This window comes from Pseudophryne corroboree, chromosome 6, assembly GCF_028390025.1.
Source record: "Pseudophryne corroboree isolate aPseCor3 chromosome 6, aPseCor3.hap2, whole genome shotgun sequence".
In the NCBI taxonomy this organism is placed as follows: Eukaryota; Metazoa; Chordata; class Amphibia; order Anura; family Myobatrachidae; genus Pseudophryne; species Pseudophryne corroboree.
This window is the reverse complement of record NC_086449.1, coordinates 422,050,867-422,076,900: the sequence shown is the minus strand read 5'-3', so window position 1 is coordinate 422,076,900 and position 26,034 is coordinate 422,050,867. Positions and strand designations below refer to the sequence as shown.

General features: G+C 44.1%; 1 protein-coding gene across 6 annotated transcripts in view; it reads left to right on the top strand.

Annotated features, from left to right (window-relative positions):
- Window positions 1–26,034, top strand: part of PHTF2 (putative homeodomain transcription factor 2) — a 325,987-nt gene that overhangs the window by 279,503 nt on the left and 20,450 nt on the right. For all 6 annotated transcript variants that reach the window (XM_063926970.1, XM_063926968.1, XM_063926969.1 and 3 more), the window contains 4 exons: window positions 8,283–8,411; window positions 9,043–9,315; window positions 14,891–15,022; window positions 22,890–22,976. In XM_063926970.1, the coding sequence (XP_063783040.1) occupies window positions 8,283–8,411; window positions 9,043–9,315; window positions 14,891–15,022; window positions 22,890–22,976 (621 nt within the window). The remainder of the gene's footprint in view (window positions 1–8,282; window positions 8,412–9,042; window positions 9,316–14,890; window positions 15,023–22,889; window positions 22,977–26,034) is intronic.

Below are 26,034 nucleotides of genomic sequence, written 5' to 3'. Positions count from 1 at the left end.
GCAGTGCACATGGTTTTGCCCAACTGCTAAAAAATTTCCTGCTGCGATCAACTTGGAATTACCCCCTTTGTGTGTTCTCCACTGTGGCAGGAAATGATGCAAATGACTAAATATTTGTAGCAAAGTGCTGCATAATGTGTGTGCTAAATAATCTTGCAGCTCTCTGTAAAGATTGGATTGAGATCAGGTCTCATTGCTGGACATTGTAAAACAGTCCATTATTTTCTTTTCAACTATTGTTCTGCGCTTTTAGATGTCTATTTTGTGTCTGTAATATATCATGCAGGAGGACCCATTATGCGTGACTCAAACCTTTTTATCTTACACTTTGTATCACATTTCGCTCCAAAATTTCCTCTAATTTCGTGAATCATTCAATATGGTAAAGGGCTCCAGTCAGAGGCAGCAAAGCTGCCCTATAACATTATGGATCCTCTACCATATTTAACTATATGTATGGTTTTCACCTTAAAGGCTTATTTTTGTCACCTGTAAACAAATCACTTGTCTATATAATCAAAAAGATCTATTTTGGTTTAGTCTGTCCACAGAACAATTGCTCAGGAGGATTGTGATTTGTTGAAGTATGTTTTGGCAAACATTGGGCAGATGTATTAAGCCTGGAGAAGTGATAGAGCAGTGATAAATGTAAGGTGATAACGCACCAATGAGCTCCTAACTGTCAATTTACATATTGGAGCTGATTGGCTGCTGCGTTATCACCTTGCATTTATCACTTCTCCAGGCTTAATACATCTGCCCCATTGTTTCTTTTTTAAATCCATTTTTTCAGCAGTGAGGGCCTCCTTGGTCTTCAGTCATAAATCTCTAGGGTGCAGTGTATGTTATGGGTTAAACCAGGGGTGGGGAGCCATTTTTCTACCAAGGGCCATTTGGATATTTATAAAAATCCTTTGGGGGCCATACAAAAATTATCAACTTAAAAATTTGCCCTCCCCCAGTCAGTTATGTCCCAGTAGATATGCCCCCAGTCACTTGGTATGCCCCATTAGATATGCCCCCAGTCACTTGTTTTTCCCCATTAGATATGCTCACAGTCACTTGTTATGCCCATTAGATATGCCCCCAGTCACTTGTTATACACCATTAGATATGCCCCCATTCAGTTGTTATGCCCCATTAGATATTCCCACAGTCACTTGTTATGCCCCATTAGATATGCCCGTCTAGTAGCGCCGCTTACACACACACATAAAAAAAAACAACATAATGCTCACCAGCCCCGCTCCTGTTTACAGACTGCTGCCCTCCGCCTGGCCGCCCGCTCCTTGGAATTATGGGAGAGACGTCATGATGTCTCTCCCATAGCGCACAGCCGTACACTGTCAGAGCCATAAGCCGGAGCTCAGGCTTGAGCTCTAGCTTTTGTCTGCCACTGAGGGGAAGGAGCTGGCGCCCGCTGGTAACACAATCTCAGCAGGCACCTGGCATCCCCCTAGTTAGGTGAGCTGGGCCGGATCAAGTGGCTTTGCAGGCGTTCCCCACCCCTTGGCTAAACCATCACTCCAGATTGTTCCAGTTCAGCCTTCAGTACTTTGACCCTTTTTATGTGGTGGTTAAGGGGAAGGGAGGGGGGGGGGGGGGGGGTTGTATTTCAGCAGTTTGTACCAACCTTCAAAGACTTCTCTCATTGATTTTCCCCTTTTTCCCATGTCCTTGGAGAATCTTCTTGATTACATCAGTAGCAAATGTCTTAACATTGCATACTTTTGAAACATAGGCCCTCATTCCGAGTTGTTCGCTCGCTAGCTGCTTTTAGCAGCAGTGCAAACGCTAAGCCGCCACCCTCTGGGAGTGTATCTTAGCTTAGCAGAAGTGCGAACAAAAGGATCGCGGAGCTGCTACAAAAAAAAATGTGCAGTTTCAGAGTAGCTGCAGACCTACTCCTACCTTGCGATCTCTTCAGACTATTTAGTTCCTGTTTTAACGTCACAAACACGCCCTGCGTACGGCCAGCCACTCCCCCGTTTCTCCTGCCACTTCTGCGTTTGTATCTGGCACGCCTGCGTTTTTACACACACTCCCCGAACACGGCCAATTACCACCCAGAAACACCCACTTCCTGTCAATCACTCAACGATCAGCAGTGCGACTGAAAAGCGTCGCTAGACCTTGTGTAAAACGGCTTCGGCTTTTGTGAAAGTACGTCACGCGTGCGCACTGCACCCCATACGCATGCGCAGAATTGCCGATTTTTAACCTGATCGCTGCGCTGCGAACAACGGCAGCTAGCGATCAACTCGGAATGACCCCCATAGGTCTTTAGAGACTGCTGTGTAGCCTTTATAGATCAGCAGGAAATAAGTGGCCTTTTTATAAATTAAAGCTATCATTCGTTGGTTAATTCAACTCATGTGAGCTCCGACAATGTATCACAGGTGACTCTAATGCTGCTTTCACATCGCAAAACCTGCTTTTGAAATGGTATTTGAAACGGTTCTTAAAACGGGTCTGAGCAGTTAAACCCCTTTCACATCTCATGTTGTAACCAGTAAATTACCATTTCATTACCGTTTTGGTACCTTTCACACTGAACCCGTTTCACCCATAGAAAACAGTGGTTGTCATTATAAATGGACTTTTCTGGCCCACACATTATTAATAATTATTAATTAATTCATTATTAATAATTTGGATAGTCGTACGATGGAACCCAGCAGCTTGAAGCATTTTTGCTATGTTTTTATATATGAGGGTATCCTTGACTGTCCCAGTAATTTGGCAGCAGATTTCCTCATCCCCTCTGATCCTAAAGCAGCTCCCTCACCTCTTCATCACTCCAAATAGACATTTTATAATGGCTTTGCAGTCTAAACATTTATAAAGCCACTCTCACATGTGTCTCCTGTGTTTTCCAAGCTGTTTCCTGGTTGTGGCTGCTGACATCACACATGGAGACAGCCTATGACCTGCTGGGGCTTGCAAATACCGTTTCAGACCCTTTCACACTGCACAGTGAAATGGGACTGAAACGGGTAGGACCCTTCTTTTTTACAGTTTCAAAATACAGGTATTTTGAAAATGGTAAATTGAAGGGGACCCTTTCACATCGCAGCTTGACCCGTTTAGGAAGCCAGTTAAAACGGCAAAATACCGGGTATAAGCTGCGGTGTGAAAGGGGTATCATCTATCATACGTAAGTCTTATCTAGGCCTTTTTTTTTTTTTTTTTAATTGATTGAAATGCTCAAATGGATCTCAATAATTGTCTCATGGCAATATTTTCCTCCTATTGCTTCTTGAAATTGTTACTGTTTTATACTTCGATGTTCTGTGCCAAAACTGAATATTTGTAGACCTAAGCTGTTCACTACATTTCTTTTTTCATGAGGTATTGTACATGCTGTATTTAATAATTCAAGGCTGCCATTGGCGCAGCTAGAACATTATGGGCACCATAGCAACATTTTGAAGGTGCCAAGCACCAGTACATATAAGTGACATCTCTCTTAGAAGCGGATGTTCATTTTAACCCTAGTAGTGTCTTTCATTTTTCATCTTATTTACAATGGCATTGCATCAAGTGTCCCATTCATATTGGCAGCTCTTGAATCTTAATGACAGGGCTGAGAAAAGTGCAGTTTACAGTAAGTATAAAGACAGTGGAGAGTGGTAGGGACCAGCCACCACCTACCTTCCTAATGCAGTATTCCACTTTGAGTGGAGATCTTCTTCTTTTCAGCACCATATCCCTTTCTGGGATGGTTCTACTGTTAGAGCTCAATCCCGGCATCTCTGTTCACTTCACAAGGGCTGTAGCGAAGGAGAAGCCTGCTCACTGACATCTCCAGGCTCACTGAATAACTCATCTGTGCCTGAGGGGATTAAATGGGAGTGCAGGAATGGATCATATCATATTGTGGAGCTTTTCCTGAGGGCCAGACCTCAACTTATATGAGCGCTGATGAGTCCTTGTTTTCAGGCTGGGCAATATATTTGACTCCATTGCTAACTATATGACCTTGATCAAGGCCCCCTAAGCTTCAGGGCCCCATAGCAATGGACTCTCTTTGCACCCATAATAGACATGAGCAATTGTATATAAAATATAGAGTTAGCACTTCTAATTTGCGCTCTGGGGCAGCAGAGAGGGGAGCAATCCTAAGGTGTTAGCCTGACTCATATTGGTGCTTCACATCCATACATATAAATATGATTAAAACAAAAAACACTTCTTTTTTGTGTAAAAGCTTGTATATTGAGTGGTGCTCTTTGCAATTGCTTTCATAAATAATGATAGTTATCCAGATAGACAAAGATCAGAGTACTGATTCAAACATGCTGGTGAAAGAGAGGGAGGATTGGCGTACTAACCAGACCAGAAGGTGATTGGATGCTGTCCCGGGAGCTGTAAACATCTATTCAGTCCTTATGTACATTTCTTTACTCCACAGTCTGGTAGGAAGCCACCGTGATTAATCTTGGGTGTATCATTTGTGAACACCATACTCTGTTCCACATATGAATTCTTTATTTGTAACTTTATTAAATACTGCTTTTTTAACTTCTATCTGTATGTTTTCTATTATTTAGATTGTGCTGTTAAGATTTATTGTGTCTTATTTGGCATTTTTAGCAGACACTACTTGTGAATACGCTGTACTAGATTGTCTATATTTCTGTTTTTACATGTTTTAATATCTGGACAATTTTCATTATTTATGCATTCAATTGCGAAGAACACTACTCTGTATACGAGATTTCATACAAAAAAGTGTTTTTATCATATTCATGTACAGACGCGAGGTGCAAAGGAGTGAGCTCCCAATTATTTTTCTTGTATGAGCAATTGTATATCTGAATAGAAATATGAATGTAATGGAAGGGAAGGATTTGTTTATCTACTGTAAGGACATTTTATTTGTAAAAGCAGCCCATAAATCTCTTAATAGAGGACAGGAACAGCAGAAACAAAGAGTTCATCAATTGACAATGGGGGTAATTCAGAGTTGATCGCAGCAGCAAATTTGTTAGCAGTTGGGCAAAACGATGTGCACTGCAGGTGTGGCAGATAGAACATGTGCAGAAAGTTAGATTTGGGTGGGTTATTTTGTTTCTGTGCAGGGTAAATACTGGCTGCTTTATTTTTACACTGCAATTTAGATTTCAGTTTGAACACACCACACCTAAATCCAACTGTCTCTGCACATGTTATATCTGACCCCTCCCCCCCCCCCCCCCCCCCCTGCAGTGCACATGGTTTTGCCCAACTGCTAAAAAAAAATTCTGCTGCTCTCAACTCTGAATTAGGCACAGTCTCTGGAAATATGGCATGTAGTTTGGCTGCACGTTGGTTCCATCTAGAAACCATTTTTTTTATTGTTTTCAACAGTTTTATGACATAAGGTGCTACAATCAATGTATTAAAAGCTTTTTCTCCAGCTCCTGATTGTTTATATCTCAAGTACCAGCTACAACTTAGTACTTAAATATGTACCTACATTGTCTGGGTGAAGGAGTCCAGAGGTCAGCAGTGCTGGTTGATACGGTATTAATTGAGCATACATTTATTAGAACTGCATTAACAAGAGAAAAGGGACTATAGTTTGAGCAAAAATAGATATCCTTATCAAGTTTGGGTATTACAACAACATACACAGGAAGAAGTTGTGCTGGGACATAATGATGTTAAGTGTTCACGGTGATAATTTGTTTGCAAAAACTGAATTGGTAAATACAGGAATAACTGTTCATAACTCGGCCAAGGAGACTAGTGTTTCAAATGCTTTGACAATTCGGGAGTAAGCTTATAAAAATAATTATCATGTTCTGCAACACACGTCCCTTCAAACATTGACACTTGTATAACTCTACTGTATTAGGATTCACATTATTTGGTTACTATCTGATTGGAGTAATGCCTGACATCCTGTATGTCTGAGCCTTGATGGCTATATTATTTGAGCCTACATAATTACATATTTATTTCTCCAATTGTAAATTTGATTTGAAGAGTTAAAGACATTATTGATTTATTTAGCATTTTGTTGTCTTTCCATGTCTGGGATTTTATGTAAAAGATTAACAGTCACCTTTTAAATGACTTTTTTGTGCATCTCACTAGTTTGAAGGGTTTATTCATGAAGCCGCGAAAAGTGTGGAGAAGTTGCCCATGGCAACCAATAAGGATTGAAGTAACATTTGTAGTTTGCATACCATACAATTATACGGAGCAGCTGATTGGTTGCCATGGGCTACTTCTCCACAGGCTCACTTCTCTGCTTTTTTGACTGCTTCATGAATAGAACCCTTAATGATTGTGTTTCAAAAGTAGTATTTGTGAGTTTCCCATGCCAAGGGCAGCTGTATCATTAATATAATTAAGATGCAACATTGTGGAAATGATAGAGAACAGATGAGCCACTACATACTTTCAACAAACACTCATTGGGCATTATCAATTGTTTGCATTATTTATTTTTTGTATGCGACTGGAGAGATTTTGGCCGGCCGCAGGGTTTTTGCGATTAAGTTTGGTGCAAGAAATGTAGCTGTGGTAATTTCTATAGGATTTCACACAGGTTTTTTTTCACACCACCCCAGAGCATAGAGTTGGGGCTTGGCTCAGGACCACGCCTTTCCCCTTTCTCCTTGATCTATCAGATTACTTGGACCTATAATTACTTGCTATTTTAAAGGTGATATTTTGCAAAGTGGAGAATAATGGTTTAGAGACGTGGGACAGGTTTATTATTACATTAATCAGCAATATTTTGTATTAGTCTGAAACGTATTAAACTCTTCGGAAAGGCACTCCATGCACTTACAGTATAGATTACAAGCTCCCCTTGGGCATTGACTATTGGGAATTATTATATATTCTCTGTAAAGAGCTGCATAATATGCAGGTATTCTAGACGTATCTGTTACTAAATGAGAAATACATTTAGTAGCAGATACTTGTTAAGAAAGGAGGAGACCCATGTGCAGAGTCTTTGTGGGGCCCGTCATCTCTGCAGTGCCATAGTCCTTGCATGCGCTGGTTTCTGGAAACATGGCGCTCGCCTTGTTTCAAGAGACTAATCTCTAGTGTGCTTACGCGGGTCTCCAAAAACATGGCACTCGACATGTTCCCGGAGACAAATTTGTACTGCACATGCACGAAACACAGGGAAAATGGCCACTGCACCATTTTTCAAGTGATTTCTCCTGCAGCAGCGCCGATCTGGTTTCTCATTGAGGTAAGTGATTAAACATGGGTGCAGGTTGTTTGGTATGGTCACTGCACACACTGCATCCATTATAGAAACTCCTATGCTTATGTATCTGTTTTTACCCCTGCAAGCATTTCCTGTATGGTTCTTTTAACTTCTAACAACTGCAAAATATTTCTTTAGTCAATGTCCCAGTGATTTATTTTTTTTGACTATACAGTATCTCCTACTTTGTATCCATATCTTAACTTTGTATCTTGTGCATGGTGTATTTGTGCAAGCATGCTCTTTGTACATGGATGTACCTTTTGGTTCTATCACATTTTAAACTGGAGGAAGAATTTATTAACCACTTGCCTTGCATGGCCGCAACAGATGCAACCACGCCAGCAAGTGCTTTATCTGACATGGTCGCACAGGATGTGACCAGTCAGATAAACAGCGTGTGCAACTGCAGGGAAGGGAAACTTCCCGCAGCTGCAACTCTGAGGGACCAGCCTCCCTGCCTCCTCCCCCAGTGAATGCCGTACTGCTGATCGGTCAGCATGGCAGGAACCGTACCCAGCAGCTGCAGACAATAGCAGCCGCTGGGGAAGTATTAATGAAACCACCCAACTCTGTGTACCTGGCGGTTGTCCCAGCTTTTAAAATGAAAGCCGCAATGTTTCCGATGGTTGTAATGTTCTGATGGTGATGACAGATGTTCCGATGTTTGGAAAGAAATAATTTTTTTCAAATGTAAAAAAAATATATATATTTTACTTTTTTTCCCACTAAAATCATTTTGGATAAGGCTAAATACATGTTCTTCACTTAATTCACTCATGAAAAAAATCCAACAATTTCTGAGTGGTTTTTGGGGAAACACAATTGTCAGTTACATGGTTAAAATGGCTGTTGTGCATAGCGACCAAAATTATATTTTTTCTTTCTTTTCCAGTGTTGTAGGGGTTTTCTGTTGAACAGTTATCATAAATATCCCCCAAGTAAAGCTCAGACATTGTCACATTCAGCTTCTAGGAGTTTTTATCTAGCAAATAAACATTAATACTGTAATTTGCCTTGTATATGAAGCAGGCACTGCACATAATGTTCTCTTTCTTCACAGAGTCACTTACCTTGGCTGCATAGCTCTAATCCAGGACTTGAAAAAGTTAGTGCTATAGTGTGGGAGGGAAATGACTGCAAGAAAGCAGATATGTCTGTGTTAGAGATCAGCGGAATGATCATGAACAGAGTAAGTAACATTGCATATACCTCTTGGTTCGTTTGATTTGTTCAAAGTGAGTTGTTCATGAAATATTTATCTATGTAACATTCTACAGAAATTAAAGTGTAACATTTTAGTCTATATCCAACAATGGACCTCCCTCTGTCTTACTAGAGGAGTGCAAGTTTTAGACCAAAAAAAAAAAAACATGGAATTCAGTCCACATTACCCTAATTTATCATATATATGGGAAGTTGCGCTGTAAACTCTGGCACTCATGAGTCATGACACATTTGTACGAGTGTAGATGGATACTATTCTTAAACTAATATGCCATTTCTTAACTGGGACCTCGACTATGCTGGAAAGGCATTTCGCTGTCATGGAAACATACATTTGGGCTAGTTCAAGTGGTCTTTGAAATTACTTTTTACATAATAAGATTGCTGTTGCAACCAAGAAATGGCAAAAAAGGTTAGCTTCCGTAAAGGTTTTCTTATTATGTAGCTGCAACTCAAAATGCTTCTATTTATATGGATTCTTTTTATTCTTTGGTGTTTATTACCCTTGTTATATATTAGTATTTTGCTTGCATTCAGAAAATATATATGTAAATGGAAATTAACAGTGAAATGACAAATGTTGCACTTCATTTTAGGTAAACAGCTACACCCCAGGAATTGGATATCAGATATTTGGAAACTTAATCTCTCTCATCCTCGGTTTGACACCATTTGCCTTCAGACTGTCTGAATCCAGGGATTTGGAACAGCTGGCCACACTGTCTGCCACAGAACTTTATATTGTCGCTTTTGGTTCCAGCAACGACATCATGGTCATTTCCATGGTGGTTATTAGTTTTGTCGTCCGAGTTTCTCTGGTCTGGATTTTCTTTTTCTTGTTATGTGTAGCAGAAAGGACCTACAAACAGGTTAGCATAACATAACTTTATAATATAGAACCTTTTATTTGTTATATTTTGAAGGTACAGTATATGCTGCCTGTAAGTAGGATTTAGTTTGCCTTATATGTTCATGACTACATGAGCTGAGAATGTTCCTTCTTTGCATAACTGAAAACACTCAATGTTTTTCATGTTGGGTAAATAGGCGTATCTTTTATATAATTCTATTAGCCTCTGTGTCTCTGATATGCACCATGAGAGCAGGGTGGCGCTGTGCAGGTGTATGCCCCCATAAGCCACACTGGGGATTGTTATGTACACAATCTGTGTACACTAACAGAGGAACCACAATATCTTTGTCTGAGTGGTGTCCACCCCTGTTGTATGGAGGCCGGATGCCAGCTCAGTAGGACAGGCTCAGGAGCGCCAGCATTATCCGGCCAGCCATCATTTGCTGCCATCTTTTTTCTATCTTGCAATGCCTGCTGCAGTGCACCTACTGCCTGGCCAGCTGTTCCAGGTGCACTTACATTCATTGCAGGGTAAGAGGGTGAGAACCTAAACGGCCTCCAGCAAAGCGTCCACTTGTCCCAACTCGTTGTCCCGTTATCTCGCTTATGTATTGCCCCTCACACACTGCGTGAACCAGCAGCCTAATAATGTCTCTTCCACTATAATAACATTATAGTTATATAATATATATAATAACATTATAATTATATAATAACATTTATAGTAATATATATATATATATATATATATATATATATTTTCTAAAAGGTTGCAAATGAGGAGAGCACACTCGTGAATAAAATATAGAGTAACTTTACTAATAAAAAAATGTCCACATACATGTGAGTTTTTAAAAAGGCACACTTAGCCAGCTCCTTAATGGCAGTCATTACAGCATTGCACAGCAGTGGTGTCTTCAAAACGGAGCTCGCCGCCAGTTAGGATACCCAGCGGTTGACGTCCAGCCGTCTACGTCAGTAGGCCACGCCCAACGCGTTTCTTCATTAAAGGACTTCGTCAGGAGGTGTGACTGTGGTCTGCAGAGCTTCGTTTTTTAAAGCCCAAAAACACTCCTCATTGGATGTCCGTTAATTCATGTTTCTTAACCACTAAGTTACCTAAATCATTTAATGTATTCACTTTTAGAGCAGAGTATTATTAGTAAAGTTACTCTATATCTGGGGTGGCCAGACTTTTGGAGTCTGTGATCTACTTTGAATGCTGAAAAGCTTTTGTGATCTACTCATGCGGTATAATTTTGCTCGCCACAAAAAGGGGTGTGGTATAACAAAAAGGGGGCATGGTTTAAAAAGGGGCGTATCCTTGCTGCACTGGGTGTTATGACTGTCTCGCACGAAATCACTCATTGGCCCCCCACAGGTAAAAACCTCAAACACAAATGCCCCCACAGTGCCAGATACACATATGCCCCCACAGTACCAGATATGCCCCCACCATGCCAGATACACATGCCCCAACAGTGCCAGATATGTGCCCACAGTGCCAGATATGCCCCCAGTGCCATGTGCCACATATGCCCCCACAGTGCCACATACCCCTACAGTGCCACATATGCCCCCACAGTGCCACATGTGCCCCCACAGTGCCAGATATGACCCCACAGTGCCATATGTGCCCCCACAGTGCCATATGTGCCCCAACAGTGCCATGTGCCAACAGTGCCACACATGCCCCTACAGTGCCAGATACACATGCCCCCAGTGCCAGATATGCCTCCAGTGCCACATATGCTCCCACAGTGCCACATATGCCCCCACAGTGCCATGTGCCCACAGTGCCACATATGCCCACACAGTGCCACATATGCCCACAGTACCACATATGCCCCCACAGTGCCATGTGCCCAGTGCCACATATGCCCCCACAGTGTTAGATATACCCCCACAGTACCACATATGACCCCACAGTGCCATGTGCCCACAGTGCCGTTTGCCCACAGTGCCACATGTGCCCCCACAGTGCCATGTGCCCACAGTGCCAGATATACTTACTTTAGCTGTCTGGATCCCCGCTGGCTGTCTCGCTGTCTCCCCGCTGGCTGGATCCTGCTCCCGTGCCTGCTCCCGCTTCCTGCCGCTGCTGCTGTCCTGCTGCCACTGGCACTGACTGTATCAACCCAGATCCAGCAGGCGCACAGGCTCCTCACATCGCGTTCCCAATCGCGCATTGCGCGGATGCGCGGCTGACGTCACCCGCGCAATGCATCATTGGGAACGCTCCGGGTAGAGGTAGCAGGTTACACTTGAATCGCGATCTACCGGTGAGAGCTCCGCGATCTACCAATAGATCGCGATCAACGTTTTGGCCGCCTCTGCTCTATATGTTATTCACGAGTGCGCTCTCCTCATTTGCAACCATTTAGAATCCTTTATCTCCTGGCTGGAGTGTATGAATGAGCCTGCACTACATTTTGAAACATACTATCTGGAACTTTTTGGTGTATGCGCGGACTTAATCTGTCACCATGCATGTTCTGCGGTATAAAGGTGGCTGACTTTCCTCCATATCTGTAGTAGTCTGTTTCACTGGGCTTTATATAAATGGCCCATAGTGTTCACCAAGTTGTAATCACATGCACAGCAAAACATCTGAGTCAGCAGCTGTCATATGAGGAATTAGGTAACAGGTCTCTGCTGTGCTCATGACTTTATTTACACTGCTCAATGTTTGTTTCATGCTTTGCAGTCCATGATATTTTATATGACTCCAGCATTCCACACAGTGGGGTCATTCAGGTGCAGTTCTTCCTAACTCCTGTTGCAATGATTTGCTATATGCAATTGCGGCTATATGCTAATATGGGCAGAAGCTAACCCGTACAAAAGAACGCCAACTGCGATATCCTCATTTGCGTACGGCGCCGCAAGATTGCAGAAACATTGCGTACATAGTCGCACTTTGTACCGTCACGCAGTGCCTCATTACCTCTGTAGAAGTGCAGGATGAGCTGAACTCACAGGACGCACAGACCTCTGCAGTAGCAAGTGTGATCACAGCTGCTAATGTATGCATACCCAGAAACTGTTGTCCAAATGGACATGACACACATGCATTCGCATGACCACTCCCCGTTACCATCTCCAAATGCTGACTTCCTGTCACTTACTAAAATCTCGCTGTGTCCACACTTCGCATGCTGCTTAGACGTATGCACAGTACAGAGACATTGATCGATATGCTTACAATAGCCGCTATGTGTTCGCACCTGAATGATCCCCCAGTAAGAGGGAGATGGGGGGGCAGGCAAATCCTTGGTACTAGTGCTGCAAGGTGGCAGTGTAGGATGTTTTAAGTGGCAATAGCACGGTGAGACACACTTTCTGCCAAAACCTCCTTCCCCCACAGAGGATATAGCATCCTGGTCCCTCTCCCAACCGAAAAATACAAGCATGGGCCTGCATACCCATCAAAGCCTGAGCCCCTGGTGAGTGATCCCTGCCACAGTTACTGTGCTCTTGCTCACAGTCAAATAACAACACAGAGTTCTGAAGCATGTTTTCATCTCCATGCAGCAAATCATCAACCTAACCTGAGAAAACTAACTTTAAAAAAGTTAGTGAGGGCACTAACATCCAGTGGCGTGACTACAAATGAGGCCGACCCCAATGGTACCTGTTCGTTGCCAGGGGATTCCCCTCCTCTGGCCGACATGGGTCTGCGGTCCTGTTGCGCCTGCCTCCTTTGAAAATGTACCTCCCAAAATGGCAGCCAGCTCCTCTAGCAGCCTTAATAATAGTCTTCTCTGAGGCGGTGCCCATTTAGGGAGGGACATTTTCAATAGGGGTAAGCCTGATAGGATCGCAGACAAGTATCTCCAGCCTGGAGATATTTTTGCGCTGCGGTCCAGTCGCTCATGCCCCCATATCAATAGCCCCTCGCAGACCCCCCCCAGCGCCCACATGCCCCCCATGACCTCCAAGCCATTGCGGGGGCTATTTCTACGCCCTTGCTAACATCATTGTTCAAATTCAGATGTGTTAATGATTGTATATGTTGTAATATCGGTGGCATTCTGATCCTCAAGAACTCTTTCTATTAACCTAGAACAGTGATTCCCAAACTCTGTCATCTAGGAGCACTAATAGTTCATGTTTTCCAGGTCACCTGTGGATTTTTAAAATGTGATTGTTGGTGATACACAGTTATCTGCCAGGTGACCTGGAAAACATGAACTGTTGGGTTATCCTTGGGGATCGAGTTTGGGAACCACTGATCTAGAATCATTTAAATCTTTATTTTATATGTATGGACAGTGTGTAAAAAAAAAATACATAAATGTTTATTCTCCATGGTGAGATTGACACTGTTCATGGGGGATGGTAGTGGGATGCCGGCGGTCAGAATAAAGACAGTGACATCCTGATGCTCAGTAACCCAACACCAACTTGGTAAGTATACTAGCCCTAGTCCCTATCCTTCATAACGCCCCCTCCCCCGCAGCCTAACCTAACTCTCTCTCCGCTGCTTAAACCTAACATCTATCTCCAAACCCCCCCTTCCGCCAACTTAACGGTCTTGAGTCCGTCATACTTTCTTTCAGGATTCCGGTGGTCGGGAACCCAATGCCGGCATTTCAATCCTCGTCGGGATACCGGCGTCTGTTTTCTGAGCAGTGTCTGTACACCGACTGCCGGGATAAACATTCCTCTGCGGCTTTCCAGACTTGAGTCCTAGCAGACATTCATTTGGGATCCCGGCGCTGCCATTTGAATCCATGGACAGGATGTATTTGTGCCCGAGTTTGGCGGCCGTGTGCAATGCCGGCTCAACTCGGATATTTTTTTAAAGGGGCAATTACTTACAAGGCAAAACCATGCCTTGTTAATTATTTCCCTTTTAAAAAAAAGTTTGGCTGCCATCCCGCACGACGGGATGTGGGCGTCTGTATTCCGATCAGTGTCGTAATTCTGGTGTCGGTGTTCCAACTGCCGGGATTCCGTATGGGTCCTGTAACTATGTATAATAATACAACATTGATTAAACTCAAGTGAGTCAACTTCCAGTGGGTTCGTTTGTTTTATTATTAGAAAGGTTGATTTCATTGACACTTATAATGCCAGGAACCATTAAGTTTCAGGTCCTTTTCTTGTCTGGGAAGTGGAGTGTTTCTACATGCCTGTCAGGGAGGGAATGAGAGGAGATATATGGGGATGGGCACTGCTGACTGCCTCACACTATAGTTACACGACCCTATCAGTGCTATTGCCAGAGAGCACGGGAAAGTGCAGCGGTAACTACAGCATATTACATCTGCAGCCCCAACTAGAATCATGTAGAATGAGGATATCTCTTTCAGAGAAAGGTCTCTTTATGTTGGAGTATGCACCTCAGTGGCTCCCTAGCAGCTGCCTAATGGTAACACTAGCATTGATGATACTGCACATTTTCCACTGGCAAGCTGCTTCAATGACACTTTCCAGCAGATCATTGTGTATGAATACAAGGTCCACTAGTTGCTGGTAATTGCCATACTTAATTAAGATGTTTTAACATTGTCACCATTTCTGTAGAGATTCCCTTCTATAGTATGTCCTGAAGTAAAAAAGTACTTTTTCTTTAATTTTTCCAGAGATTATTGTTTGCTAAATTATTTGGACATTTAACATCTGCCCGGAGAGCTAGAAAGTCTGAAGTTCCACATTTCCGTCTAAAGAAGGTTCAGAATATAAAAATGTGGCTATCTCTTCGCTCATATTTAAAGGTAGGTGAATATTTCAGTAATCTTTCATTTTACTCCACAACCAAAAGCCAGAAATATGGCAGTTAATTTGGTAGGCAATTACTTATATATTGTATGTATTACTAACGCATTACTTAATTTCTTATTTGTTTCGGGTGGTGTCATTTTGGCCAAAAATCTGTCCAGTGTAGAGTGGGGAACAGAATTGCAATGTGACTGTTCATGGCATGGACTCCTTTCACTATCTTTCCACTCTGTAACTCTTATTGATTTATGGAATTATATTTATGAATGATATTAATATTTAATATATCATATATGATTATTAATATATGGATATATTTTAATATGCATTTATCATATATATCTGCAAATATATTATGTCAGGCTTACAAACTAAGTGGCTGATAAATATATGCAGTCCTTATACATATGACTTATGACATTATGAAGTTATGATTCCTTAAAGAGAGTTCAAACTTGAGATTACTGCTCCTTTTATACTGATTGGTTTATTTACAAGCAGATAAAATCATACAGAATAAGATATACACAGTAGTGATATATATATTCTAATAATATTTATGCTTCCTTAATTATATAACATAAAACAACATGAAACAATTTAACAAACTTAGACAATTAATAACATAAAGTGTATACTTGCAAGTACATGGTTGCCATCCCAAGGATCATTCCTTCTGTGTGAACATGTATCCTTCCTCCTCCTGTTCCTCCTCCTCTTGACTACTCTACCACTGACTGAACTCATGTATATATACCTATAACTTAACATTTAGCTGGTATATTCTCATAGTGTTTTCAATATAATAGCTAATTATAGGTTTGCCATTTACATTCCATGGTGTCCTAAAACAAACATTGAACTGAGCTGGCTTGTCTTGCTCAAGAATGCATGGTGTCCTAAAACGTGTGGTGCCCACAGTTCTGTTGTATTGCCACTTTTTAAATGAAGTACCTTAGACCATTTTTTTATCAATAACTGTGCTCTGTTTGTAGTGGTTTTGATCTTATGGCCAGCAGTATAACTGGATAATAGGCCAGCTGGTTGATGTACTTTCTAAAGGTATGCAGATCTTTGATTGTGATCTCTCTTCGTAGTAGCTAATTTATGGTCCCTTGGCCTATACTGGACAATAGACAAATCAGTTTTATGATTGCCAAAGGTATTCTGAAGCTTGATTTCAATCTACTGTAAGCACACCTGTGAATTCCAGTGTCCAAGTGACCAAAAGAGCTCTCAGTCACATACCTATTATCATTTATGGCCTAAAACCTGTTCTCTACACAATGAATCACGATCTTGCTGTAAAACACAAATATATACAGTATATCTATATAAACACATACAAATCCTTATTTCCTAAATCATCTAAACATTTAACTCATATGTGCAAACCTATTTCATATCTATTCCTTACTATAAAATATATCCACTATACTATTCACTCTGGTTAAAATCACCTATTTATAATGAATTACATTTTAATTCAGACAATATCCATTGCCCTAATATTATATCAAGTGCGGACAGTTACCTATATGGCAACACTCTGTCAGTGGCATCCTGCATGACTCCATTTCCCAGTACTTAAGGTGCCCATACACTTGTGTGAGTTGGGACAATTTCATCCGATTTTGACGGATCGGGTTGAGAAATTGCAGGAAAAGTGGCAAATCGCAGGTGTTTTACCTCCGATTCCGATCCAATGCGAGGACCCGTGCTCATCGGAGTCGGAAATCACAAAGGCTGCACTATACAGAACATTTGTCAGATCCCGGAGCCTTGGCTGACATCGCATACGATACATCGTATGCAAAAGGACTGCATACGATGTATGGAATCTGATCGTGGGAAGCTGCCTGGGAGCTCAATGGAATCCTATTTGACTTCTCCCCTCGGCGAAGTTGCATAAGTGTATTGGGACCATTACTCATAGTACACGGTCAAAGAAGTGATCAGACCACCGATGCAGGGCACATCTTCTGATTATACATATAAGGAGAGACAACACCATACAGTTGGCTCTATGATGACAATATCGCAATATATTTCTCTGACGTCCTAAGTGAATGCTGGGGACTCCGTAAGGACCATGGGGAACAGCGGCTCCGCAGGAGACAGGGCACAAAAGTAAAAGCTTTAGGATCAGGTGGTGTGCACTGGCTCCTCCCCCTATGACCCTCCTCCAAGCCTCAGTTAGGTTTTTGTGCCCGGCCGAGAAGGGTGCAATCTAGGTGGCTCTCCTAAAGAGCTGCTTAGAGTAAAAGTTTTGTTAGGTTTTTTATTTTCAGTGAGTCCTGCTGGCAACAGGCTCACTGCAACGAGGGACTTAGGGGAGAAGAAGTGAACTCACCTGCGTGCAGGATGGATTGGCTTCTTAGGCTACTGGACACTAGCTCCAGAGGGACGATCACAGGTACAGCCTGGATGGGTCACCGGAGCCGCGCCGCCGACCCCCTTGCAGATGCTGAAGAGAGAAGAGGTCCAGAAATCGGCGGCTGAAGACTTCCCAGTCTTCTTAAGGTAGCGCACAGCACGGCAGCTGTGCGCCATTGCTCTCAGCACACTTCACACCAACGGTCACTGAGGGTGCAGGGCGCTGGGGGGGGCGCCCTGGGCAGCAATGAAAGTACCTATGCTGGCTAAAAATACATCACATATAGCCTCTGGGGCTATATGGATGTATTTAACCCCTGCCAGGTTGTCAGAAAAACGGGAGAAGAAGCCCGCCGAAAAGGGGGCGGGGCCTATTCTCCTCAGCACACAGCGCCATTTTCCTACACAGCTCCGCTGCTAGGAAGGCTCCCAGGCTCTCCCCTGCACTGCACTACAGAAACAGGGTTAAAACAGAGAGGGGGGGCACTTATTTGGCGATATTATTATATATTAAGATGCTATAAGGGAAAACACTTATATAAGGTTGTCCCTGTATAATTATAGCGTTTTGGTGTGTGCTGGCAAACTCTCCCTCTGTCTCCCCAAAGGGCTAGTGGGGTCCTGTCCTCTATCAGAGCATTCCCTGTGTGTGTGCTGTGTGTCGGTACGTGTGTGTCGACATGTATGAGGACGATGTTGGTGAGGAGGCGGAGCAATTGCCTGTAATGGTGATGTCACTCTCTAGGGAGTCGACACCGGAATGGATGGCTTATTTAGGGAATTACGTGATAATGTCAACACGCTGCAAGGTCGGTTGACGACATGAGACGGCCGGCAAACCAATTAGTACCTGTCCAGGCGTCTCAAACACCGTCAGGGGCTTTAAAACGCCCATTTACCTCAGTCGGTCGACACGGACACGGACACTGACTCCAGTGTCGACGGTGAAGAAACAAACGTATTTTCCATTAGGGCCACACGTTACATGTTAAGGGCAATGAAGGAGGTGTTACATATGTCTGATACTACAAGTACCACAAAAAAGGGTATTATGTGGGGTGTGAAAAAACTACCTGTAGTTTTTCCTGAATCAGATAAATTAAATAAAGTGTGTGATGATGCGTGGGTTTCCCCCGATAGAAAATTATTGGCGTTATACCCTTTCCCGCCAGAAGTTAGGGCGCGTTGGGAAACACCCCTTAGGGTGGATAAGGCGCTCACACGCTTATCAAAACAAGTGGCGTTACCGTCTCCAGATACGGCCGCCCTCAAGGAGCCAGCTGATAGGAGGCTGGAAAATATCCTAAAAAGTATATACACACATACTGGTGTTATACTGCGACCAGCAATCGCCTCAGCCTGGATGTGCAGCGCTGGGGTGGCTTGGTCGGATTCCCTGACTGAAAATATTGATACCCTTGACAGGGACATATTTTATTGACTATAGAGCATTTAAAGGATGCATTTCTATATATGCGAGATGCACAGAGGGATATTTGCACTCTGGCATCAAGAGTAAGTGCGATGTCCATATCTGCCAGAAGATGTTTATGGACACGACAGTGGTCAGGTGATGCAGATTCCAAACGGCACATGGAAGTATTGCCGTATAAAGGGGAGGAGTTATTTGGGGTCGGTCCATCGGACCTGGTGGCCACGGCAACAGCTGGAAAATCCACCTTTTTTACCCCAAGTCACATCTCAGCAGAAAAAGACACCGTCTTTTCAGCCTCAGTCCTTTCGTCCCCATAAGGGCAAGCGGGCAAAAGGCCAGTCATATCTGCCCAGGGGTAGAGGAAAGGGAAGAAGACTGCAGCAGGCAGCCCCTTCCTAGGAACAGAAGCCCTCCACCGCTTCTGCCAAGTCCTCAGCATGACGCTGGGGCCGTACAAGCGGACTCAGGTGCGGTGGGGGGTCGTCTCAAGAGTTTCAGCGCGCAGTGGGCTCACTCGCAAGTGGACCCCTGGATCCTACAAGTAGTATCCCAGGGGTACAGATTGGAAATTCGAGACGTCTCCCCCTCGCAGGTTCCTGAAGTCTGCTTTACCAACGTCTCCCTCCGACAGGGAGGCAGTATTGGAAACAATTCACAAGCTGTATTCCCAGCAGGTGATAATCAAAGTACCCCTCCTACAACAAGGAAAGGGGTATTATTCCACACTATTTGTGGTACTGAAGCCAGACGGCTCGGTGAGACCTATTCTAAATCTGAAATCTTTGAACACTTACATACAAAGGTTCAAATCAAGATGGAGTCACTCAGAGCAGTGATAGCGAACCAGGAAGAAGGGGACTATATGGTGTCCCTGGACATCAAGGATGCTTACCTCCATGTCCCAATTTGCCCTTCTCACCAAGGGTACCTCAGGTTCGTGGTACAGAACTGTCACTATCAGTTTCAGACGCTGCCGTTTGGATTGTCCACGGCACCCCGGGTCTTTACCAAGGTAATGGCCGAAATGATGATTCTTCTTCAAAGAAAAGGCGTCTTAATTATCCCTTACTTGGACGATCTCCTGATAAGGGCAAGGTCCAGAGAACAGTTGGAGGTCGGAGTAGCACTATCTCAAGTAGTTCTACGACAGCACGGGTGGATTCTAAATATTCCAAAATCGCAGCTGATTACGACGACACGTCTGCTGTTCCTAGGGATGATTCTGGACACAGTCCAGAAAAAGGTGTTTCTCCCGGAGGAGAAAGCCAGGGAGTTATCCGAGCTAGTCAGAAACCTCCTAAAACCAGGCCAAGTGTCAGTGCATCAATGCACAAGAGTCCTGGGAAAAATGGTGGCTTCTTACGAAGCGATTCCATTCGGCAGATTTCACGCAAGAATTTTTCAGTGGGATCTGCTGGACGAATGGTCCGGATCGCATCTTCAGATGCATCAGCGGATAATCCTGTCTCCAAGGACAAGGGTGTCTCTTCTGTGGTGGCTGCAGAGTGCTCATCTACTAGAGGGCAGCACATTCGGCATTCAGGACTGGGTTCTGGTGACCACGGATGCCAGCCTGAGAGGCTGGGGAGCAGTCACACAGGGAAGAAATTTCCAAGGAGTGTGGTCAAGTCTGGAGACTTCTCTCCACATAAATATACTGGAGCTAAGGGCAATTTACAATGCTCTGAGCCTAGGAAGACCTCTGCTTCAAAGTCAACCGGTGCTGATCCAGTCGGACAACATCACGGCAGTCGCCCACGTAAACAGACAGGGCGGCACAAGAAGCAGGAGGGCAATGGCAGCAAGGATTCTTCGCTGGGCGAAAAATCATGTGATAACACTGTCAGCGGTGTTCATTCCGGGAGTGGACAACTGGGAAGCAGACTTCCTCAGCAGGAACGACCTCCACCCGGGAGAGTGGGGACTTCATCTGGAAGTCTTCCACATGATTGTGAACCGTTGGGAAAGACCAAAGGTGGACATGATGGCGTCCCGTATGAACAAAAAACTGGACAGGTATTGCGCCAGGTCAAGAGACCCTCAGGCAATAGCTGGGACACTCTGGTAACACCGTGGGTGTACCAGTCGGTGTATGTGTTCCCTCCTCTGCCTCTCATACCCAAGGTACTGAGAATTATAAGACGGAGAGGAGTAAGAACTATACTCGTGGCTCCGGATTGGCCAAGAAGGACTTGGTACCCGGAACTTCAAGAGATACTAAGAAGGGACTTGCTTCAGCAAGGATCATGTCTGTTCCAAGACTTACCGCGGCTGCGTTTGACGGCATGGCGGTTGAACGCCGGATCCTAAGGGAAAAAGGCATTCCGGAAGAGGTCATCCCTACCCTGGTCAGAGCCAGGAAGGAGGTGACCGCACAACATTATCACCGCATTTGGCGAAAATATGTTGCATGGTGTGAGGCCAGGAAGGCCCCCACGGAGGAATTTCAACTCGGTCGATTCCTGCATTTCCTACAAACAGGAGTGTCTATGGGCCTCAAATTGGGGTCCATTAAGGTTCAAATTTCGGCCCTGTCGATTTTCTTCCAGAAAGAATTGGCTTCAGTTCCTGAAGTCCAGAAGTTTGTCAAGGGAGTACTGCATATACAACCCCCTTTTGTGCCTCCAGTGGCACTGTGGGATCTCAACGTAGTTCTGGGATTCCTCAAATCACATTGGTTTAAACCGCTCAAATCTGTGGATTTGAAATATCTCACATGGAAAGTGACCATGCTGTTGGCCCTGGCCTCGGCCAGGCGAGTGTCAGAATTGGCGGCTTTGTCTCACAAAAGCCCATATCTGATTGTCCATTCGGACAGGGCAGAGCTGCGGACTCGTCCCCAGTTTCTCCCTAAGGTGGTGTCAGCGTTTCACCTGAACCAGCTTATTGTGGTACCTGCGGCTACTAGGGACTTGGAGGACTCCAAGTTGCTAGATGTTGTCAGGGCCCTGAAAATATAGATTTCCAGGACGGCTGGAGTCAGGAAAACTGACTTGCTGTTATCCTGTATGCACCCAACAAACTGGGTGCTCTTGCTTCTAAGCAGACGATTGCTAGTTGGATGTGTAGTACAATTCAGCTTGCACATTCTGTGGCAGGCCTGCCACAGCCAAAATATGTGAATGCCCATTCCACAAGGAAGGTGGGCTCATCTTGGGCGGCTGCCCGAGGGGTCTCGGCTTTACAACTTTGCCGAGCTGCTGCTTGGTCAGGGGCAAACACGTTTGAAAAATTCTACAAATTTGATACCCTGGCTGAGGAGGACCTGGAGTTCTCTCATTCGGTGCTGCAGAGTCATCCGCACTCTCCCGCCCGTTTGGGAGCTTTGGTATAATCCCCATGGTCCTTACGGAGTCCCCAGCATCCACTTAGGACGTCAGAGAAAATAAGAATTTACTTACCGATAATTCTATTTCTCGTAGTCCGTAGTGGATGCTGGGCGCCCATCCCAAGTGCGGATTGTCTGCAATACTTGTACATAGTTATTGTTACAAAAATCGGGTTATTATTGTTGTGAGCCATCTTTTCAGAGGCTCCGCTGTTATCATGCTGTTAACTGGGTTCAGATCACAGGTTGTACAGTGTGATTGGTGTGGCTGGTATGAGTCTTACCCGGGATTCAAAATCCTTCCTTATTGTGTACGCTCGTCCGGGCACAGTATCCTAACTGAGGCTTGGAGGAGGGTCATAGGGGGAGGAGCCAGTGCACACCACCTGATCCTAAAGCTTTTACTTTTGTGCCCTGTCTCCTGCGGAGCCGCTGTTCCCCATGGTCCTTACGGAGTTCCCAGCATCCACTACGGACTACGAGAAATAGAATTATCGGTAAGTAAATTCTTATTTTTGTTTCCACTAAGCAAGGTGATGATCCTTCTAGAAAATGATCATTTAGTAATTGTATTATGAGGGTGTCTGTAGAATTGTCTTACTTGGATTCTAGACTTCTGCCTATTTTATATCGAAGTGTGCCATTTAGCTTTCCATTAAGGAAGGCAAATGTTCTATTTCTGTGTATACAATATATATAATAACTTTTGTTATTTTTCTTCTAGCGAAGAGGACCCCAACGTTCAGTTGATGTAATAGTTTCATCCGCTTTTTTACTGACCATATCAGCAGTATTTATTTGCTGTGCGCAGGTGAGATCATTTATATATAATGCAAAATACCTAATATGCGCTAATAGACTATCACATCAATTCAAATCCAATAAAATCAGTTGTGGCCCTTTCGCCGCATAGGACCAATTAAGATTTTTGGGAAGATGGATTCCCTAGGGTGCGCCAACAGTTCTGCATAGATAAATGTTCAGTAACAGTGCAAAGTTCCTGTACAAGTGAATCTTTTAGTTCTCCCTCTTAGTTGAATCAGATGATGGAAGGATGTCTTCTTAAAACGATTTCCATAACGATACCCTCACACCAGAGACTCCCTAGAGACACAACCAGTCAGCTTATTTAAGTTTGGTTTATTTATTTTAACGTTTGTAAGTATAAAAAAATGTCTTACAGGACACGTGGACTTATTAGGGGATAGTTGGTATAAGCTTACTGTCTTTGCACCTTGCAGGGTATGAGCTCTTGACAGTAAGTTAGGTCACTCTTTGACTAAGCAACCAATGCATTTTGTCAGATCTACTTCTTCAGGGGTATATTCAGTTTCTTAATGCAAAATTCCCAGCTTGTATCCTGCATGCGATCAGCTCCCTTTTCAAGTAGTCTACTTGCCTTTGCAACTTATGGTCACTTCTCCTGGGCTCGACATACTGGCGACTGTTAAATGAATGTACCTCTGAGTGCAAATGATAAAGCGGGCTAGATAGCCACTGTGTTGCAGGAACCCTGTGGTTCTGCCTGTTCTAGCTGTGATGACAACTTTAAGTTTAGGGCTCCCATATTTTTGAAAATTAAAAGCAGGATAAAAAAGTGTTTAAGATTAACATCAAATTAAAACACATGGGCTTCCTATTGAACTCCAATGTGATATTAAAGGCTACAAAGTAGCCCAAAAATACTGTATGAATATATGGTATATTAAGGAAAAAAGCTGCATGTTAATCTAAATTTGTATAGTTGTATTTTTAAATTAAAATTCTCCACATCTACAAATGACTTGTTGGCTTTCAATGTCCTGGAAAACCAGGTGTGTCTGAATATGCTCAGACTTGCAGTACAAAAAGAATTAAATTCCAAAATGTTAATATACAGATGTCTTCTAATACATATAGCATCAGTACGTCATGCACCGCATGATGCCTGGCATAAGTCAGCCGGCAGGTCCTGTGCAACTCTGCTAAAGACAGGCGACTTTTTTTTCTCTGACGTCCTAGTGGATGCTGGGAACTCCGTAAGGACCATGGGGAATAGCGGCTCCGCAGGAGACTGGGCACAAAAGTAAAGCTTTAGGACTACCTGGTGTGCACTGGCTCCTCCCCCTATGACCCTCCTCCAAGCCTCAGTTAGATTTTTGTGCCCGGCCGAGAAGGGTGCACACTAGGGGCTCTCCTGAGCTTCTTAGTGAAAGTTTAGTTTTAGGTTTTTTATTTTCAGTGAGACCTGCTGGCAACAGGCTCACTGCATCGAGGGACTAAGGGGAGAAGAAGTGAACTCACCAGCGTGCAGAGTGGATTGGGCTTCTTAGGCTACTGGACACCATTAGCTCCAGAGGGACCGAACACAGGCCCAGCCTCGGAGCTCGGTCCCGGAGCCGCGCCGCCGGCCCCCTTACAGAGCCAGAAGCAAAAAAAGGTCCGGAAAAATCTGCGGCAGAAGACATCATTCTTCAACAAGGTAGCGCACAGCACTGCAGCTGTGCGCCATTGTTACTCAGCACACTTCACACTCCGGTCACTGAGGGTGCAGGGCGCTAGGGGGGGGCGCCCTGAGCAGCAATGTAAAACACCATGGCTGGCATAAATACACCACATATAACCCCCAGGGCTATATGGGTGTATTTTAACCCCTGCCAGAACTCACCTAAAAAGCGGGAGAAAAGGCCGCCGAGAAGGGGGCGGAGCCTATCTCCTCAGCACACGGGCGCCATTTTCCATCACAGCTCCGCTGGAAGGACGTCTCCCTGACTCTCCCCTGCAGTCCTGCACTACAGAAAAGGGTAAAAAAGAGAGGGGGGCACTAATTTGGCGCAGTTTTATACTAACAGCAGCTATAAAGGGAAAAGCACATTTTATAGTGGTATTCCTGTATATATATAGCGCTCTGGTGTGTGCTGGCATACTCTCCCTCTGTCTCCCCAAAGGGCTAGTGGGGTCCTGTCCTCTATCAGAGCATTCCCTGTGTGTGTGCGGTGTGTCGGTACGATTGTGTCGACATGTTTGAGGAGGAAAATGAGATGGAGGCGGAGCAATTGCCTATTATACAGTTGTCACCCCCTAGGGAGTCGACACCTGAGTGGATGAGCTTGTGGAAGGAATTGCGTGACAGTGTCAGCTCCTTACGACAGACAGTTGACGACATGAGACAGCCGGCTACTCAGCTTGTGCCTGTCCAGGGGTCTCAAACGCCATCAGGGGCTTTAAAACGCCCGTTACCTCAAATGGCAGACACAGACACGGATACTGACTCCAGTGTCGATGATGAGACAAACGTGACTTCCACTAGGGCCACACGTTACATGATTGAAGCAATAAAAAATGTATTGCATATATCTGATAATACAAGTACCACTAAAAAGGGTATTATGTTTGGTGAGAAAAAACTGCCTGTAGTTTTTCCTGTATCCGAGGAATTAAATGAAGTGTGTGATGAGGCGTGGGTTTCCCCCGATAAAAAACTGATAATTCCTAAAAGGTTATTGGCATCGTACCCTTTCCCGCCAGAGGATAGGGCACGTTGGGAAACACCCCCTAGGGTGGATAAAGCGCTCACACGCTTGTCTAAACAGGTAGCACTACCCTCTCCTGATACGGCCGCCCTAAAGGAACCTGCCGATAGAAAGCTGGAGAATATCCTAAAATGTATATACTCTCACACGGGTGTTATACTGCGACCAGCAATCGCCTCAGCCTGGATGTGCAGTGCGGGCCTGGCGTGGTCGGATTCCCTGACTGAAAATATTGATACCCTAGATAGGGACAGTATATTACTGACTATAGAGCATTTGAAGGATGCATTTCTATATATGCGTGATGCACAGAGGGATATTTGCCGACTGGCATCAAGAGTTAGCGCGCTGTCCATT